General features: G+C 40.5%; 1 protein-coding gene across 10 annotated transcripts in view; it reads right to left on the bottom strand.

The window, feature by feature from the left end:
* Nucleotides 1–21696, bottom strand: part of TANC2 (tetratricopeptide repeat, ankyrin repeat and coiled-coil containing 2) — a 336817-nt gene that overhangs the window by 208305 nt on the left and 106816 nt on the right. For all 10 annotated transcript variants that reach the window (XM_054224167.1, XM_054224164.1, XM_054224162.1 and 7 more), the window contains one exon: nucleotides 15685–15784. In XM_054224167.1, the coding sequence (XP_054080142.1) occupies nucleotides 15685–15751 (67 nt within the window). In that variant the 5' untranslated portion in view covers nucleotides 15752–15784. The remainder of the gene's footprint in view (nucleotides 1–15684; nucleotides 15785–21696) is intronic.

Below are 21696 nucleotides of genomic sequence, written 5' to 3'. Positions count from 1 at the left end.
TCCCCGGCCCCTTGCTCGCCCTCCCCGCTGGAGAAGCGGGAGGAAGGCCAGCGCCGGGCTTTCTGTCATGCACAGTGTCCTAAAGAGGCACATTTGGAAAAGCCCCCTGTGAGAAATCATTACTGTTGCCGAGTGCAGTTACAAAACACTGACAGGCTTTTCTGTCCCAAAAAGACAGACAAACCCCAAAGTTGACATTAACCTCTTGTGCACCGCGATGCCCGAGAACGTGCATTTGATACACTTACCCACTGACCAAACAGCCAAGAAATAACCGTATAAGAAACATACTCAACATGAATGCATTAAATTTACATACAATTTACATTTGTCTGTTTAAATCAGAGAAGAACAACGTAAATTTAGATTCTGTAGTTTTCCAAAATACACTTCTCTTATTTGTTATCCTATTGAATTTAAAAGGAACTAGTTAGAACACCGGATTTCAAACTCCTCTAAATTTAGTCACTTAAAAATGCAGGTAATCACACAACAGGATTTTCAGAAGTGCCCAAAAAGCCTACATACTACTCCTCCTTCAATAGATAAGAGCTCCTGGAAAATCTGACAAAAGTAAGGTTATAAATACTTCTTTTAAAGTGGCCCACGTCCAAAGAATTAATTTATCCCAATTGAAAGTTGGATCAATTTGTTTAGTAAAATGAAAATTCCTCTTTCAGTTTAAGCTTGTCACACTGTGACTAAAATAGCCATCCCAGTTTTGTTAAAATATGGGTTTATAAAATACAGAGTCAAAAAGCTCAAAGTCAGTGCACGATACTTTTCTGCAACTGTAACACTAGAAGTGCTATGATATGCAGTGTGGGAAATACCTCTCCTAGGAAAACAGGAGAGAAAATTAAGAAAACTGCCTTGAATTATTAAGCAAATGATTATGACAGGGCCTGCTTCGCTGTCATTACGTGCTCTCAAAGTAGCCTCTGCTTCATGGGAGTTTTCTCTCACTGTGCCCTAATTTTCTGGAAGTGGCTCCAGGTACGGCTCCCGCAGTTACCCCAGCTCAGCCCTTCCCAAGCGCGATGGAAACGGGAAGGAACCAACACTGCGCTCCCTCCCCAGCTGTGGCAGAGAATAAACAAAGAAGTTTTATTTTCACGACTTCACATCGATTTTGAAGTGACGATCTTCCCTCTGGAGTGTGGCAAGAAGAGGTAAACTTTGTCAGCCATACAGAGAATAACCAGGGACAAATGTCTCCGCTTAACGGCAAGGACATGTCTTGGGCACGTGCAGTGAGCAAAAAGTTCTTCTTTGTTTGATTGTCAATAAAGAGAAGATAAAGAATAGCTGGATATTCAGCTTATAAACTGTTAGTGGGCTTTTATGGTGCAGGCCAGCTTCCAGGCAGCATTTCCTAGCTAAGGATCATTTATCAGCCATTTGGATCAGCAGACGGCACTAGAAGGCAGCTGTAGTGTTTAGACACCTGGAGTTCAAATTTTTCTTACATTTTAGAACTTTGAGCTACTGAAGTCTTTCTAGATGTCTGCATTTAATAACATAGCATTGTTGTAAACTTTCAAACAAGTTTTGTTCATGTAACTTACTATTTAAAAATACAAACGCTTTTTGAACTTGACTTTCTAAACAAACAAGAAAAAAAAAACGCAGAAACCCCACCAAGAATGCTTTCCATAGCTTTTTAGGCCTTTTAATAAAACAGCGTTGGCAACTCAGTGATCAGAACAAGAGATTTCACTGTGAACAACTTCAAGGAATATTTTAAAAAGTAAGTGGATGACTCAATCATTTAAATCAGACAAGAACAACGCGACGAATAAATCATTTAAATGCACTATTAATTCTTGTGGTATCTGTGAAAGAAAGCGTTTTAATATAAGTTAAAAGCAGTATAAATTGTATTCGGTATAAATTAATGTATTAATACTTCACTTGAAATGGTAATAAAAGAAAACCCAAATATAAATTAAATGCCTCTTTTTAAATCAGTATATTGGAATCACGAGGCAACCCGGGATCTTCATTTCTTCCTCTGAGAACGGAGCAAAGGGCCACTTCATCACATTATGTTTTGTCTCGGGGGAGCGCCGATGGTTGAGAACCACCCCAAAGTGTAACAAATGGCTTCATGCACCACTTTACCATAATTCACCTAACAGAAGATGCTGATTTTCAAACCTGTTTAAATGACACAAAACACCTTCTGCTAAGATCTGGACGCCTTGTCAAAGCTTCTTGTAAAATCACGTCCTCAGCTTGCTTAGATTTTGGGGCTGGTTTCGTACACTAAGAGAGTATGGGTCGGTTTCTATACCAATCACGTCCTCAAGAAGAAAACAATGATATAAAAGCAAAAATAAATCCTTCCACATCAGAAAGATCTCGCGGCAAAAGTTTCCACAATTCCCTCAAATAGGTCATTTAAAAATGGAAGCTTTAGCAAAAATTGTCCGTGTGTTACCTAAAAATATATCCAATACTAAAAAAAAAAAAGTCCTTATACGCATGTTGAGAGAGTAAAAGTTTCTGTGCATGCAATAGAAACAGTCTGAAGAGGAGAAGCTTCTAAAGCGATGACAGCTTAAAAAAAAAAAAACAATCCTCTTAGACAGAAAAGATAATTTTCCCATTAAAAGTATTAGTAAGTACTAGACACTTACTCTTCCTTAAGGAAAGAAGAAAAAGGGAAGGGCAAGCGCAACTCCGATAAGGAGAATGTAATAACAACATTAGACATTGATTTGCCAACACTTAGTACAGGTACTTCATGCATCAAAGAGCTGCTTATATGAATAAAGTTAAACATATGTCTTCGCAAAACCAGTAACTTTACATACATAGTGCAGAGCTGGGAGCTGCAAAGGCACGTTACAAAAGCCACCCTGGCAAAACCATAGAAAAACCCTGGAGGCTGGGAAGAGGATGCAGAAGGGAGACGATTTTAACCTTTACCGAATTGAGTTTGATCACATTTGTATACATCACGCATGAGAACAATTCCCTATAGACGGGTAGGTTTTATATAAGCTGGCCAATATTCAGTGCACAGAAATCCCTCAAAAATAAAACTATGAATCATAGCTGGAATATAATTCTAGGATGGAGCGACATGGTTTCAACATCTGTCAATGTAATAAACAAATGCAAGAATCTGTATCAACACTTCCCATGGATAAGTCACACTGAATATAAATAATATTTATCTTTAGGAACTGGAAAAAAAAAGTGATATAGAAAAATACCACATCTTTGGTGGAAATTTATGTAAAGGGATGCTTAGACTAATACAGATTAATAATATTGAGGAGAGCATGATGAAAATGGATCTGGTTAACAGACATGCAAGGCCAGAGGGTTCAGCGCTGACGACAAACCAACCTCCTCAAAACGCACCCACCACGGACCAGCAGAACAGGCTGTTTGCCCTCTAGTCACGCTCCAGACACTGACAGGCCACCAGGGATCCAGCAACCGGGTCCGCACACGCAAACCAGCAGCCGGTTGAGTGGAGCTGCTCCGTCACTGTTATGAAAGTACAAGCTGGGCAGAGACAGGGAGCACTGGCCTGGCCCCGAGTGGCAACTCCCTGCACTTCTTGCAGCATCAAGCAACACGACCTTACATTTATCAGAGAAATGAAAAATAATTCATGAGGTAGGCTTTGTTTCATTTTTTTTGAGAATACTCCTACCACGCTGTAAGAGAGAACAATTCCAGCTGGCGGAGAGGTGTTTGATAACCAAAAAAATCATAGAACAGTTTGGGTTGGAAGGGACCTTAAAGCCCACCCAGTTCCAAAATCCTGCCCTGGGCAGGGACACCTCCCACCAGCCCAGGTTGCTCCAAGCCCCGTCCAACCTGGCCTTGAACCCCTCCAGGGATGGGGCAGCCACAGCTTCTCTGGGCAACCTGGGCCAGGGGCTCACCGCCCTCACAGCAAAGAATTCCTTCCTAATGTCTCATCTAAATCTCTCCTCTCTCGGTTTAAAACCCTTCCCCCTCGTCCCATGGCTCCCCTCCCTGATCCAGAGTCCCTCCCCAGCTTTCCTGGAGCCCCTTGAGGGAGTGGAAGGGGCTCCAAGGTCTCCCCGGAGCCTTCTCTTCCCCAGGCTGAACCCCCCCAGCTCTCTCAGCCTGTCTGTCCATGTTTTGCACATGGAGCACAGAACCGGTGCACAGTCTCTGCCCTTCCTTGTTGAGAAAGGTCACGAAACTGCAGATTGTTTCTTAACTGTGAATAAATACCAAAATTAAACTTCAATTTAAAAAAAGCTAAAGAAAAAAAAAAAATCAGCAGTACTGTGAAGTCCCTGAAACTTCCTCATGATGATCTGATGTACCTTTGCTAAAGCTGTTTCAATTCCTGCCACAGCAGCAGCACTTCCAGGTTGGCATTTCGGACCCTGCCAAGCCAGAACCACCCTGGGACATAAGTTCAGCTTGTCTTATAGCCAGAGTATATGCACCTCCTCTCAAAGCCGACTCTGACACGCAGACGCATTCTAAAGCTTCTTTCAGAGCAATACCCACAACTCTCCTGCCTGTCATCACACCTCATCCCTCTTTTCCTATATTCTTTGCTGCTTACTTTGTAACTGGATAGTTGAAAAATCAAACATATTGAAAATGAAATTTAATAAAGTAACAACCTAATAAAACCTTCTGCCATTCAGTTCCAGTCTCACTTTGACTTTTATCATCACATTTAGAAGCTTGAAGACAAAATGAAATTATGAGCCGAGAGGCTGATTTTGCATCCTGAGAATTCACAGTAGAGCTGGGAACAGACTCCCTCTATCCCACACAGCAATTAATAGTTCTTCCTTCCACACTACTTTATAATATTCAAAGGACACGGAGAAGAACCTTCCTTCCCCCTCCCCAAATATAAAACCCACAACTTTGGCATTGTAGCACCTCTGCCACGAGTTCTGCCGCTCAAAGTTTCTACTTTATATTCTTCATATTACCTATACTGTGTAAAAAATTACATATTGTTGCCAAAAGATTATCCTCTTGTGGTCTCATTGAACCTATTCCTACAAGTTAATCAGAGAAATGACACTGAACTATAAGCCTTTCACAAATCTCTTGATATGTAGACTCCAAAAAAAGCTAATTTTAGTACTAAAAGTCACGAAAAGCCACCTTGAAAGAACGTTTTCCAGAGAGATGAATTCATTCCTAAGAGATGAACTCAACTCACCCACCCCATGAGTCGCACCCTCACACATTATACAGCGAGAAAGAGACCTGCCCAATTCATCCATCGATGTCATTTATTGCTTGGAAAATCTTACTGAAATTGTGCCAAGCCGTGTGATGAGAAAATTCACCAGCTAATTAGTAAAGGAAATTACCTACGGCTTTCCATGATTGACACCGATTAATTTGAAATCCTTGCAGGCAGAATTTCACTGCAAACAGAAATTACAGTTTCAGCATTCAATAAGAACAAAAATACAAAGCCTGATATTTAGCTTGAACTTTTCTCCATTTTAATTATCTTTCCTGCACATTAAGATGTTTGCTTGGTTTTGTGCCACAGCAAGTTCTGATTACAAGAAAACAGACATTACATTTTCAGCATACTGAGGTAAAACGGCAACATCAACATGCAAGTATTGAATATTTCTGGAGCTACTTATTTATAAACATTCAACACTTAGTAAGTTTCCAGAATTGTGAGAAACATTACTTTTAGTTTGCTTGTATAAAAACTGAAATTAGTCATTCCGTTTAAATCATCCTGTAAGTTACGGAATCCAAGTCTGTTCTTACTCAAGAACTGGGGCTAGGCTCGTTCCACTACAGAAAGCCAGAGATCAGTCATTAGACATTACTGATTTTACAGATGAAATAGCTGAATTTGCAGATATAAGCCTTTGTTCTTAATTGAGTTGTTTGTATTTTAAAAACTATTAAAGATGTGGTAGTTATTAAGGTTTCCTCAGACATCTGGAAAGGACATTCCACTTTTGCAAACAGTGTGGCTTAACAGATCACTCAAATTGATTATGTTATTGCTTTTTGAAGCTATTCTTTTTGAATTGCATATGAGAAAACTCTTTTCTTTGAGGCATAAGAGAAGGCAAGGTCATTTGACGTGGAAAACTGTAACTTTATCTCCTCTGCATATCAGCACGGTGCGTTTCAGCACAGCTTTTGATTTATGATTTGTCAGAAAACTTCTGCTCCCTCTACTGGTTCAGCCAGAGTAAGGCAGCTACTGGTGGCTCTTACACACCCACTCGTAGGTGAATAACACCACGAAATCCCAGACGTGTCCAAAATTGCACAGAACATCCATATTTTATTCTGTTCCCCTTACACACTTGTGTCGCTACAGTCTGACTGTAAGAGTATACTGATCTATTTCTTAGCCCAAAAAATTCTGCTAGATTTAGTAACAGAATTAATGCTTCCGATTTGCTCAGCACCTCTGCAGTATTGCATTTTGACGCTCGACACGTCGACTCACAGAGTACACAGTAAAATGATTTTGACAAAATCGGTAACCGCTGCGAGCTTTTCTTCAGTACTTGTCATCAAAATATGGATGTGTTGCACAAAAAAGGACTGCTCGTTTGCAAGGGGATGGGATGAGGTATTATCCCCATTTTACAAATGTCTGTCTAAAGCACACAGATTACAGACAATATTTCTACCAGTTTTTGGGACTCAACTTCAATCATTTAAAAAGTCAGTACTTGAGAGCACTGACCATTTTTTGCTCCTTCGTACATTCAGCCATTGCTTTCTCTCTTTCGTCTCTTTCTTCACCTACCAATATGCTTCTATTTCTGTGCACGTAACAACTAAATACCTGAAAAACTGTCAGGAGGTCTGGAACCCTGATACCACACCTCTTTGCAAGCACACAGCCAAGACACCATAGCATTACCTGTTCTCGGGGTAGCCTGTCCCGCAGGCACGACTTTGCATTTCTCCTTGTTGAACTCCATAAGGTTCCTATGGTTCACTGAGGTCCTTCAGCCTGGCAGCCCCTGCCCTCCAACGTATCAGCTGCTGCCTCCAAGACCGCGCTGCCCACAGACTTGGGGAGGACGCTCTCCATCCCTCGTCCAGGCTGTTGTGAAAGACACTATATACTACAGACACCAGTATCAACCCCTGAGGAATGCTCCTCGTAACTGGCCACCAGTTATTACTTCGAACTTCTGATCACCCTCCTTCAAGCCTGACAGCCCAGCCAGCTTTCCTCGCAGGCTGCAGTCCATCTACCTAGCCCACATCCCCTCCCGCCGGCCACAAGCGTCTTTAGACCGCATTGAAAGCCTCGCTAAAGTCAAGGCAAGCTGCGTCTGCCGCCCCATTCCCATCTGCAGAGCCAGTCAATTCATCATGAAAAGCAATGAGGCTGCTCAAGCACAATTTGTAACTTGATAAAATCTTTGTGTCGGCTTTTCCCTGGAAACGGCTTTGAAAAAGTCTTCATAATTTTTGCCATGACCAAGCTGAGGCTGTTGGGCCTGTGTTTCCCCAGAGCCCTTCATTTCCCTTAGACGGGTAGAACGCCTGCCCCTTCCAGTCCCCAGGGACCTCCTCATGCTTCTTGGCACGTACCTTCCAGCTTCCTACACTCTCCTGTGAAGATACAGAGACGCCAGAAGTGAGGTCTGGTGGAAAGCATCTGGAGAATGACTGGGGAGCTCCAATTCACAACCACCTTACTACAGCTTTCATGCTACACTATCTACACTGATATTCTTTGCACGAAGAGGCTGTTCAAAGCTCTTTAAAGGTTTATTAGCAGTTATCAGTACAGTAAAAAGCCAGCTGTGCTCTTGAAGCAGCATTCAGCGGTTAGTCAACAGGGATCAAAGCAGCTAGATTGCACAACTGAACAGTTCTCTTTATTAAAAATATTTTTTTGATAAAAAAGGAAATTTAAAATTTATTTCAAAAAACTTATTACAACATTCACTATGCAGCTCCACTAAAGCTGCTGGCAAATGCAGTAGAAACAAACACCATGGAATATGAGGAAGAAAGATACTTCCAACGCCCTGTTTCCCTCTTTTCTTCCAAGCCTCCTACCTTCCTTCTCCAGTAGGAACCAAGAGCAGCTTCCACAGTAATACTCTCGGTCCCTGACATCCATCACCAGCACCTCTTGCTTCCTCGTCTCACTCATTCCTGCATGAAACCAAGGCTCAGAGAGACCAGTGAAGTCCATGAGCTCTGGTCACAGAATCACAGAATGGCAGGGGTTGGGAGGGACCACTGGAGATCAAATACTGCTTTCTGCCAGTACGACTCTCAATGGAAAGCATTACATATAATCCACAAAGGCCAATCGTTGTTACTCTAGTTTCTGAGAGCTCCAAACTGAGCACACACAGTGACAGCTTTCGGGCAAGGTGGGAGTGAGAAAAGGTGGTCGATGGCGTGGTGTTGGTGGAGCCGACCATGGCCCGAGGTCAGAGCTCTAGGGGCGGCGGGGAAACGGCACAACCTGCAAACATTCCCACTCCCTGACCTCTGTAATTTCAAAAAAATCAATTTCCTTATTTGCAGAATGGATGCTCACATAAAGGACCAGTTTAAAAAGCCTTTTTGTTTTCCCCAGAAGAAACTCTCTGGAGGTTGAAGAGCTCAGAACAACATATGAGGACAGCAGAGGGGGAGATGGCTGCCGTAATAGAAGCAGGAGGACAAACCAGCCCCCGCTATTAGAAGGGACCTCAATGAATTAATCTCAGCAATCAGATCTGTAGAATCGCAAATGAAAGGAAAGGTTTGAGAAGGATTAAAGCTGAGATAGAAGAACTTGAGAATGGGCTCAGTGACCTAGAGATAAATCTTGGATAAAAACCAGCAAGTAGGAACACATCTGAAAAAATAAAATGTGGATGACCGAGGGAAAAGGAGTGCCTGTGGATGCACTGAGAGAAATACAAGATGGGGAAACAGCAGAAGAAAAAGCTCCCTGGCAGGCATAAAGGAGACAATCCTCTCCAATACTCAGAGCACGCCTTCCTCTCTTCTTCAGCTATTTGAAATAAATACAGCAATCAGCACAGAAGAAATCTCTCACCTCCCCAAACCCATGTACCTAATTTTATTATTTAATCTTTTTGAATAAATGGGACAGCCTGAAGATTCTTTCATTCATTTTGTTTTGGGGGAGGAAAAAAAAAAAAAAAAACCACAACATTTCAAGCTCTGATACAGGCTACTTTAATGAAATGGAACTAAATAAGAACCGCGTCTGTATCAAAAAACAGTAAATATACATGATACAGAGGGCCTGCCTTTCAAACAGTGTTACATATTGCAGAGAACAGTACAATGTAAGTGAGGAAAAAGGACTTAGAAGTCTCCAAAATTTAAGCCTCGTAGTAAAGAGCCCAAAATACAGCATTTTAAAGACAGAGATGCTGCTCTATCATTAAAAAAAAAAAAAAAAAAGGGCAGGGGGGACGGAAATCAGACATTAAGAAACACAGCATTCTTCCAATTCCCTCACAAAAAATAAAGTCAAAAAATTGGGAATACTGAGAAGGAGAACTATAAGATTATGAGTATTCGAGACTACTTTCCTCAAAGGAAGCATGGGAAGCTGAACTATTCCAGATTCCAGAACTAATGCATGATCTGGTGGGCTGAAACGTTGAGGAAAATGGAAGAAAGGCACATTGGTTTGAAAACAGGTGCAAAGAAACAAAATGAGTTTTATAAGTGTACTGCAATATGGGAAATTAGAAGGGGAGGGTCGGGGCAAGGAGGAAGGCTAAAAAATATGGCTCTGAGAAACTTTGCATATGCAAGTCATTTAAGAATGCCATATAGCACCATGAGAGGTCAATCAGGAAATGCTGAGAAAGGATTAAAAACTCCTTTCCAGAGAAAAACTAGCATATACGTCTGTATTTGATGCAAGCAAAAAAGATTAAAACAATCAATTAAATCTCAAGAGGGTGGAAAAAGCCGCAAAGAGGATGTGAAAACAAAACTCCCTGAATGGTGCTTCAGGTAATAAAGTCACTTTTAGGGCTTTGGGAACGCGAGAGGTGGGGTGAGGACATCCATTGCTGGTTACTCATCACAGGACGGAGGCAGCCTTGGTCAACACGCTTGTTGTTACAGCTGGGGATGTTCAAACTTGTGAAAATATTGGCAAGGCTTAGGTTGACAGAGCTGGATTATCCCCCCATACGCTCACACACAGAAGCACAGAACAATACGGGTTGATAAACTCCAGAGGAACGGTCGAGTCAGTTAATGAAAAAATTATAAGCGCAGTAGAGGACTGAACAGACCTGCCAAGTAAGAATTATTTATGAGCTATAAAGCAAGTTAGGCTAACATCTGTGGTGTTACAAAAAAAAACCAAGTATTTGTTGATCAGATGTAAAGAAATACATGTTAGAATAATAAGGGCAGTAGCTGCTAAAATTCTCTCTAAGATAGCTGCGCAGCAGAGAAGCAGAAGCTTTATTGTCCAACACCTTTTATATGTCTAGGAAACGAGCTTGGTAAATGAACATGAAACATTCTGACCAAATAAATATGCCTTGCTAAGAAGAGAAATGCGTGCATGTGTACACACTTATCTTCCTGATAAATTTCCTTCTTAAGAAGAAATACACTGAATTACATAAATGAAAAACAAACTTTCAGGAAGGGTCAGTTCATTCTTAATAAACTTAAGGACGAGACTTCACTGTGGTCAGAGGAGCTATGGATTTGTCAACATACTTGAGACTTGTTTAAAAATGGATTTATGAAAAACTAGCAAACTTTTCTGGAAGAAAGTGTTCTGAATCATTATTTGGATGGAATACCTTGAACATGTGGATGCATTCAGTACTCAGTACCACAATACATTCTGTGAGGGGTCTTTTAATATCTCATTTCTAATACCTCCTTAAATTAAGTTATCCAACATCTACAGGACCCACCAGCTGGATCTCATCACTCAGCAATTTCTTTCAGAAATGAAATCCAAAAAGCAACTGTGACCATCGAAAACTCTTTCAGGGTAAAAATTATGCTTAGACTTCCAAAAGGAGATGAGACAGGGAAGAAACTGCATGGAGTTCTGGCAAAGCAGTGATGAAACCTCCACAGAAATGCCTTTGATCTTAGAAAGGCAAGAACCAAAAGAGAAGAGCATTTGACAGGGGCTCTTTTAGTCCTGGAATTAAAATATTAACTGGCAGGTTCCAAAAGGCCTTATAAATATATTGGAAGTTAGAAGTAATTGGCTCTTCTATGAACCAGGAAAGAACAGGTTTTAAAAACCTTACACTAAAAATATTAATAACGACAGGCAAGCTCCTAGCTGGTAAGCTTGAGATAAAAATTGTGTGTCTTGTATCAGTTAAGAACAAGAAAGATACAATTCCTAACTAACTCAGAAGAAAAAAGCAGACCCTTTGGGCTAGTTTATAAAGGATTACATGCCTCAGATAAATTTAACATGAAATAAAGACAAGAGTACTTTAGGAATCTACCTCAGCCTTCGCAGAAATAAAAGGCAAAAATTCCTGGACTCACACCTCAAAGTGAAGAGAAATATAAACTGTGCAATTTTACAGCTGAATTTTATTAGGTTCTAAAGGGAATCTGAACTCTTACAGTAGTATTAATTTAATGCGACAACGCAAGAAGGAAATAGTCCATCTGCTTAGAAAAGAAATAAGGATAATCATAATAGGTGGAAAGATTGGATCCATTACACAGGCTTATTTCACTAACACTACACTGGAATGAATATACTAGTTGACTGATCCGATGTAAACTAATTAAATACATACCCAAATCAATGAATGTTTTGTATAAGCAAGCAAACTGCAGATAAATATGAGACGGGTCCGTGATAAAACAGATAGAAACAATAGAGCACTTTATAGTCTCTGGATTCCGAGGGCAGAACAGAATTACCCTGGAAGGGCTCAGGTAGGGGGAAAAAGTCTGAAAAAGCTTGCTGACAAGCTGGAGCAGGCAGGAGTGGCTACCTGCAGGTTTCAATGACACTGCTGGCCCTAGCCAGGGGGCTTCTGGCCACAGTCATCATGCTGCATCTTCACCCAGAAGGAATAAAAGGATGGAGCAAAGCACAGTCCTCTTAACGCTTTAAAACAAACATATCCTAAGTAAATGTAGTCCTGGATACAAACTTAAGATATGCAATGTCTGCATATCTCTGTAAATTAATTTAGAATAGAAAAATAAAGGTAATATTTTATATTCAGATCACATTTCAGCTTCACAGACACTGTTGTCTGGTAGCCTCGTGGAATATCCATTTATGACAGAATAAAATACAGCCTAATCGAAATACTATTGCAGTCATAATGTGTCCTTAAGGCATTGCTATAAAATATCTTGAGTACCCTTGAGTCACCAGAGAATTTTTGTTAAGGCAAGGGATTAAATATGTGCACAAATACACATGCACAGGGTTGTACTGTGTATATACAGTACGCTACTATGAAATCCTACCAGTAGAGTTTTGAAAGTACCCACACACAAAATTAACCACAGGAGATTACACAATCCGATGCTGCAGTAGAAATTCATTTATCTTAATTGGCATTACTGCATGTAACTGTACATTCATATGCACGTAATTGGTATTCTTCTTTTATAAATATTTTGTGTTACTGAACCACAATACCATAAAGAGTACCAAAGAAAAAAAAAAAAACACCCCAGCTGAGTCAAAATAAATTTTAACCACAGCTCTTCAGAGAAGTGGCTCAGCAGTTTCTGAAGGAGGAATAATAAGAAGGCATTTTACTCTTACCACTACCAGTGTTCTTTTAATCATGAAGAATTATCAAAACCACATCACAACATCTAGGGATTGTTAGCTTGACTTCCCTGACCCTGTTTGCTAACTATGTTACTGCAAATGAAAGAAACTGCAAAGAGCAGTAATTTCAAAGGCCAGTGCGCTCACTTGGATTCCCCAAGAAAAAACCACAATACCTTTAACCCTGCTTCAAAGGTTTGCTCCCGCCCTGGGAGGCGCAGTGCCCGGAGTGTAGGAAGCCGTGATACCCACACTGCGATTTCACCCAGACCCACACCCACCAGAGACCCCAGTGGGCTGTCACCCACCTAGGCAATTTCAAATCACTACACGGGACATGAATCAACAGCAGACCTGAAACCTCTACTAGATGATTTTCACAACACAGAACTTATGATTTTGAGTTTGTTCCCAATTCCCAGAGACGGGTGTAGCTCGGTGTCAGCGTTTCCCTGTGAACACAGGCTGTTCCACAGACATCGGCCTCTGCCGCTGGGGCAGCTCCCGCTCCCGGCTCTGCCCTTCACATCCCACCGCCCCCGCGAGGATGTGCCTTCTGAGGCCACCAGGCAAATCAGAGCACCAAAACCACATGGGACGCTTCATTTCCAACACCCATTTTGCAATTTAAATCATTATGTTTATGAGAAATACAATTTTTAAAAAGTAAATGCCTAATCTTTTTTAAGCACTTGGTTGGAAAAAAAAAAAAAATCCAGAATCCCTTATGAGTCCCACCTCTGCCTCCACAAAATCCCAACAGCGAAGGCAACAGCTGTGCAGGTGATTTATTGATCTTTTTCCTTACTCTGTTGCAAAGAAATACAGAATTAAATATATTTACTAAAAAAAAAAAAAACATCTAGGCAGCAACAAACTCATCTAATGCCATGTTATAGTTTCATAGACTAACACTTATCCAAAAAATTATTTTCCAGTGGAGGGATGCTTTCCATTTAGACACTGTTAATATAACACACCTTACAATCTCCTTTCTTATTCCCTCTCCTCCCCTGAGAATTCCAAACGGAATTTCGCAATAAAGCAACTTATTTCAAAGGCAGAATTGCGATAAATTTGATTAAACATACGGTATAGTCACTAGGCATTAGAGGAAACATCAGCTATTAAATACTGTCATACTGTTTTTCAAGACAACACATTTCTTTTTCCATTTTGCTCAAAGACAGAAATACAGCCGTATTTAATCTTGTTACTTCAGAACTGACATTTTTCATTCACAAAATAAGAAACATGTATTTGCAAAGTTCTGCATACACAAGATCCTTAATATTGCTTTGGAAGATAAGCCAAAAGGAATACTTGGGACTGATAACAGAACATCTGACAAAGATACGGCTTTGTAAAGGAGCCACAATTTAAGATTATTTGTCTATGTACAGTTTCCCAAAGGTTATGCGTATCATCAGAGGATTTGTACTTTCCTGGGCTTTAAACTGTAAATGCGATACCTCGCAGAGATACAAAATCACAAGAGGCCAGAGCCATCTGCTCATGTGTCTTCCCAAAACCTACGTGTCTTTTTATGCAGGCACCTTCCTCAGACTAACCACTCCTGCCACAAAAGCCTAAGGAGTTCAGGAGGAGAGAAAGTCTCCTTCATAAAAGCAGTGAGTGACAACCACGACCTCAGGCTGGAATTACTAAGGGCGTCTTTGCAAAACAGACATTTTTCCCACTGTATGATACACACACTAATTACAGTAACCAACGCAAGGAAGCCAACACCAGGATGCACTGCTTCAGCTTTTCATGACAAACCTCTTCAGGATCAACCACCCCAAGCTGGGACTCTCACCAGAAACCAGACTAACAGACTACTGATGTCTACGGACCAAACCGAAGTCCGTGCGGCTACAAGGCAGCTTCAGGACACAGCGAAGCCGTACTGCTGAAAAACGCAACTCCCCTTCCCCAGATAAAACTTTGGGTAGTAAGATATTAGAAGCGGGGGGGGAAAATTCCAGCACTGCGAGAAATACATATTAACTTGTTTCAACCCAAACCAAACAGCCCGTTTTTTCCATTGCATTTATCACCATTGTATCTCTGCAGCTTCATTTGGGGTTTCCCATGGAACATACATACGCACTATTTACACAGACACACAAGCACAAATAAACACTTTATCCCAAAATATTCAAAATGTGCTGCCAGATGGCTTTAAAAAGAAAAATGAACGATCTAATTAAAAGCTCTTGCACTGCCAGCACTCCGTTTTTGGAAATAAATACAAAAGTTAAATAAAAATGTTTTTAAAGCATATCAATATTTTTGTTATGTTTTGCTTCACAATTACAATCTCCCCTAACCTCCTTCATGGATCAAACAGGCCAAGGCATACCAGCCACTGCTGACTGTAAACTCCTTCCCTGGCACGGTGGAAAGAGGAGACTAACAGAAATGGTGACTAAATTTGGGCAATTTGTCCTTAATTTCATTTCTCTCCCTTCTGTTTAAAAAATAAAAACAGCTGCTATCGCTATCACAAGTATTGTCTGTAATGAATAAGATCTCACTGCCACAAGTTATCACAGTCATTTTCGAGGGAAAAAAGAAAAATTGTTTTCTTTATTGAAACATGGACCTTGATGTTAGTTTACTACAGGATTAAGTATAACTATTGTTTGTTTTTCCCTACATCTTATCTCCCCAATAAAAAGAGATTGTGGTTTACATACATTTTTAAATAAATATACACATATTTTTAAATATTAAATCACAGTGCAATATTAAAACGCCCTACGATGATGTTTTGAATCTACAAGATGATCAACTGAGTACATCTATTCATGAAAAAGAAGAAAAACCCAGCAAGACCAAAACACACATAAAAGGAATACTTTCAAAAACTGTAAATAAAACACATGCATGAGGAGCTGACATCTACTTACCACTGGACCTGTTTTTGCGGTTTGACTTCCCTCCTGTAAGAAGCATCTTGAGACTGTTTCGAAACATGGCGATCCTGTTCCACTCTGTGTATCCCAAAGACTGTGTAAAGCAGAACAACAGAGGTAACAAATCAACACTCCAATACAGTCAACAGGAAAACATGACAGAGAAGAGGTAAGGAGGTGCTAAAAACTAGATAACCACTTAGAATGCCAAAAAGCTATTTTGCCAACACATTTCCTAACAATAGAAATTAACATCCATATAAAACCTGCCATCCCGTTTGCTTTCATTCATGCAGGCTATTTCCAGGACAAGACAATTTCGGCACTGCCAGCACGACCTACCTATTTTGTCAAACTACTTACCAAATTATTATCACGCTAAACTGGGGAAGACACAGCATTTAGCAAACTCTGGCTCCGTTTCCCATTACTATTAAAGCCAAACTTATCAGAAAGAGTTACTTCCCTTCACGTTGCTCAGAAAAAGTCAACCTTGCTGACAACAACCCCCAGACTACAAAAGCTGTCGTCTTTAGCTCCTGGGCTAGTTGTCTGTCAGATTCTTCTGAGAGTTGAATAAGTTGTCACAAGGAGGAAAGCCACTCAAACACAGACTTAACTGATGCAAAAAATCAAACAGAAACATTATCCATATATTTTTCTTGCTCTGTATGTCTCAGGGAAAAAAAAGAGAGTTGTCTCTGCGCTGCTGAAGATAAAAGAACAAGCTGCTGGGTTCACCAGACACGCTGACAGCTTGTTCTGGTGGAACATCCTCTTATTAAAGTAGGTAAACCATCAAAACAGCAACAACAAAAGCAGCTCATAACTAGACCAAAAGAATAGTAAAGCATCTTTGATCAGGACATATAATAAACCACAACCTTCCTTCTATTACACACATAATATTCCATTCATCTTACAAAAATATATAATGAAATTTCTTCCTCCAACAATATTACGTTCTTCTTGGAGGATGCTCAGGAAATGCGATCTTGAGTTTCTTCACATTTATCTAAAACTTTCAAGTAAATTAATACAATGATACCCAGTTCAAAGAGTTTTATATGTGTCTTTAAAGCCACTGAAAGTCCTTTTAATGTGACTCACTGACTGAGAGATACTAACATTCCAAGGCAGCAAGTTAGAGCACCCACGTAGCAAACACCCGTAAGCGTGCAAGGATGACATTAACTTCAGCCCTTCCCAGCTTTCAGAAGTTCCTATTCACTTATTAGATTCCACAAACAGATTTTGGGGCATGTTCATCTGCATGCATGAATATTAAGCAGAAAATACAGTACTGGTATTTCCTTCTCATCTATGAATCGCATGAGTATCACCTGGTGTCTTCCTCAGGCCTCGCATAAGGACCTCAAAGCACAACGAGCGAGTATTGAGGCTCATTCCCGGGGCTCCGAAACAAAGCTTCAGCCCCTCTTCGGAGCATCCTACTGCTATATGACTACAAAAAAAAAAAATTCCATCTGGGCACAAACACGATTGTCTTAAATTTGAATTCTGTTTATTTAATTTCTTTAGATGGCTGCTGTGTTCCAGCTCGTAGCACAGAAAGAAAACTTCTGGGTTTACATACCCTTCCTCTCCTCCAATCTGTTACTAATAAACTCCATATACGTCATCCTTTGCAACACCAGAAGGAGCAAATAAGCAGCAGACAGTAAATGTAAAGAGGAGGCAACCAAACTCAAAAGTATTATTTATTTTGGAACGTGATAATATTATAATCCCTCCAACATCCTACTAATCCACATGTATTTATCTAGGCTTTGAGGACGACAACAAGGAAGCCGTAAACACCCCCTGCTACTATTAGGAGAACTGCTCAAGTCTGAACGCAACTCACCTCTTCCTCCTCTACAACATTGAGCACTATGCTGATAACATAATGTGTATATTTGATTGATCGATTCATTTATTTAGAAAAAGCAGACTCCAGTGGTTCTTGTATTAAGCCAAGTGTCACAGCCACAGTGACGTTAATTTTTTCCTAAAAAGTTTATGAACAGAAAAATATAACTATCACCTAGCAACATCTTTCCAAGACAGGCAAAACAAGGAGAGGTAGTTTCTTTGTGCTCTATGATAGTAATATGTAAAAATAACGAGAAGAAGTTTCCCAAGTTATCAGGGTTAATAACGATTCTCACTGATGTATCATGCTTGCAAGATTACAGGAGTGTTTCAACAAGCAAACTGAGGTAAGTCTGGAAGCATAGCTGCAAGAGTGGAGCATGGCGCAAAGAGGAGGCTGATTACGAATTTATCCCTTCCATAGCAGATAACGCAGCCTGCACAGAGCTCCTCTACCCAAACCTAACTCGCCTGCCCTAACCACCCGAGTGCGGTGACCATCCTGCCACACATCTGGGTACGGTGTTGAAGGCATTCCCACGGAACTCATACTCTGAGCCTGCAACTCCCGTGAATTAAGCAATGATCCCACTTCCAACGCCCAGACTTCAGTGACAGGTTTGATTCTCTTCGTGAAGAAGTAAATCAGAATCACCGCCACTGCTGCTGACAGAGTAACATCGCACTCTATCACCAGCCAGGAATAACATCCTGTTTTCCATCTCTTACCCATGGCATCAAGCGTACTAGCTAGCCAATGCAGGTGGAAGGGCAAAAAGGGACTGTAAAGTGCTCAGCTTGCTATTTCAGATTTAGGTAGGAAAAGGATAAATAAACAACCTTACAGCATTTGGTGAGACTAGGGTAGAGGAGGAAGATCCTGCTAAAATCCCGCTACAGAAAAGCGTAGGGTATTTTCTTTTTCTTTTCTTGTTTGTTTTTAAAAAAAGCTACTCTCCAGGTATCCCTTTTGAGTCCCATCTAAGTTTGGAAAGACAATCAATGTCTATATGGCATTTTCCTCAGAATCGAACTCTGATAGTAGCAGCGGACAGCCCAAAACTTCAAAGTTCCTACGAATTAAGGAGGAGGTTTAGCAACTATCCCCACGTCAGCTTGCACTGAGAATAGAACCAAGTGGAGCTGTGCCATCAGCGCTGAGGTAAAACCTAATTAAACCTAATTATGCTGGAGAAGCCAATTGGACTGAGCCTAAACAGTGCCAAAGGTGAAGATGACAGTTTGCTAATGATGTTTACCTCCAGCCTTCACATGGCAATCCCTGACAGAAACTGCTGTGCTGCTACTGGGATTGAATTAAGTCTCTGCATTAGGGCATTCATGGGATGGCTGTGAATATGCTCTGAAGAGCTATGGGGTACAGAAAGAATTCATGTCTTGCATTAAGACCCTGAGCTACCAGCCGTGAGATGCCTCAAGGACTAATTCCATATTCTCGGAGCTCACCTTGAAACCTTAGAGGACTGCCAGGTCTTTCGTACCCTGCACAGGAGGGAGATGGAAAGAAAGGCCTTTTAGTAATAGACCTGGTTTAGCATCAACTCATGACATGGTTTCTCATTGTGTCTTACAGACAATGCCGTGGTACTCCAAGTGTAAGAACTCACTAAATTTATATCCTGAGTAGTTGAGGTTTTCATAATATAGAGTAGCAGAAATCAACTGCTGTTTTTCTTTTGCATGCACAACCACATTATTTTGTGGCTTTGAGCAAATGCGGTCACAGCTCTTCCTCTGTTTAGCTACTACTAAGCCAGAAATAATATTTAAGAATAAGGACTCTAAATTAAAAATTCTGTTGGTCGTATTAGCTCATGGAATTAGAAGGATTAAATAGTAAATGGCATTACAGTATTAGGAGGAGCTGGATCAGGCATTTTTCATACCTCCAACGAACTCTCAATATATCTTACAGCCCAGGTTAATTCTCCAGTTCTCCTCTCCAGTCTCACCAGCAGCTGTGTCAGCAGAAGCTAAAGACGCAGGATGCTGATGGGGATCCTCTACACTCCCACTGCCACCCATGGCACACTTCTGTCATCAAATCCAGCCACCAAGAACTACTACACTTTATTTGTCATTTAGCTTGTCATTTTTAACTTTATCAAATCTAATGAAGATATTATGCAAGCAGAAGTCTCCAAACAGGATCAGCAGGTAAATAAAAAGGTACTATCTCTATGAGCTCTGTTTTATAGCATCAGTGGCACTTTACAAAAGCAGCCTTTTTTTTTTTAAAAGCAGCTCAAGGACCTTCTGGTTTATGTATAGACAGACTCCACCACATGTTGTTTTATCTTCTAACAAAGCTAAATTTCAGTGAAATCCACAAACAAAAACAGTTTCTGGAGCATGAGAAAGCAGTAGTAGAAACACAATGAGAAAAAAAACAGAAAGGCAACAAGAAGGGAATGCTGCAAGCTGCAACTTTACACCCAGTGCTGAGCTGGAACAAGTCCGCAATATCCCATTAAATCCTCCTGGATGACTAAGGCCTATTTCTTTGTTTTCTTAATTTTAAGACAGAGTTTGTAGACAGGCTGTGAAAACTACTTCATGGTTTGGGTGGCTACCCATTATTACAGCCCACAGAAGTCATTTTTGCCTCTTTTTAAAGATGTCATAGGGAAGGATATTGCCTGTCAGACACGGAATTTCAAAATGAGAGCAAATTATTTTTGCCCCATATACCACCACTAAACACAGCTAGATCCCAGTATTTTCCTCTTCTATGATCAGCTTACTAAAAATAAAATTATTTTTTCTATAAAGCTGATTAGTAAAAACTAAGCTCTTTTTCAAAAAACTGTTTGAAGTCCAGTGAGACGTACCAACATTGCTTGGCCACAGCTGTCAAGTTTTGTGCAAGTCAGCATTAGAAGTTATTAAATATATACTTTTCAGAGTAGAACTCTAATCTATTTTTTCCAATAATGAAAAGTTTCTAAATAAAAAAGTATTAAGGGCATGCAATCTAAGTCATATGTACAATGCACAGTTCTTAAGAATTTTATCTCCCCCTTAAGTTTTCAGTTCCTTCCTTGCCTCCATAGTGAAAATACCTATGTAAAAGGACAGGCATTTCAAAAGGTGTTTCTAGAAAGTAAAAAAACTGCAAACATTTTGGTCTTCCAAACATTTTAAAGGAAACAGATTTCTTTACATACGTTCACGATTTTCCTCCTTGAAATCCGTTAGGAGAAAGCCCAATAGGCTGCCTGCGCACGACGCTGATGTTCATGGTTTAGCAGTTCCAAGTGTCAGACTAGCGAGCAGTCAGGGCACCGCCACTACGGAGCTTTGTGTGCGCAAAGGACAGCTTAAAAAGTGTCCATACTTCCAAATTGGAGGTGGTTCAACATTTCTGTCAGCTGCCTCTTGGTATATTAATTTGTAATTCAAAACTAAGTGAAGTAAAAGCCTGTAAACAAGACCACCTCTACACCAGACCACACAATCCCTTTAGCTCATTGTCCGGCTCAGGCAGCAGCTCCTACTGTAGCAAATTAAGACAGACCTTACTCCCAGAACCGCCATAATATTCAGCAGAAGTTTATGAACACTATTCTAGTAAAAAATTATCGAAACATTGTATCTAAAGATAGATAGATATAAGTAAAAACTATTTGCAAACTTCTGTCAAAACACATTTGCCAATGAGAAATCGCTCCATGGCTCAGTGACAAACCACTTCTGAAATTCAGAAGAGCATAAGAAGCGTAAATCTCAGGGCATCCTACCTCCAGGCAATGCTTTGCCAAGCTGTAGATGGGAGCATTACAATATTGCTTAGTGCGATAGTCCCACCCAAACACAACGCGGAAAGCCCGCTGGGACAAACCACTTTTGATCATTCCGTGCAGAAGGCAGGCAGGCATTCATACTTCGTGTCTATCGGAGTTTATCATTAAAGACAAAAGAAAACTTTGTAAATTGGAATCAGGACTCGGCAGCACCAAGTCAAAGGAACACACATAGAAGATCATGACAAAGCTTTAAAAACAAACTAATTTGATAATCCTTAACTCCTGTACTTCTGCTGCTGATAAATACTACAACAATAGTCTGTATTGACAAGCAGGAGAACGGTTAGTCCGTATCTCACTGCTT

The sequence above is a fragment of the Rissa tridactyla genome, chromosome 19, assembly GCF_028500815.1.
Source record: "Rissa tridactyla isolate bRisTri1 chromosome 19, bRisTri1.patW.cur.20221130, whole genome shotgun sequence".
Lineage (NCBI taxonomy): Eukaryota > Metazoa > Chordata > Aves > Charadriiformes > Laridae > Rissa > Rissa tridactyla.
Note: the sequence above shows the minus strand (reverse complement) of the source record. Positions and strands in the feature narration are given on the sequence as shown.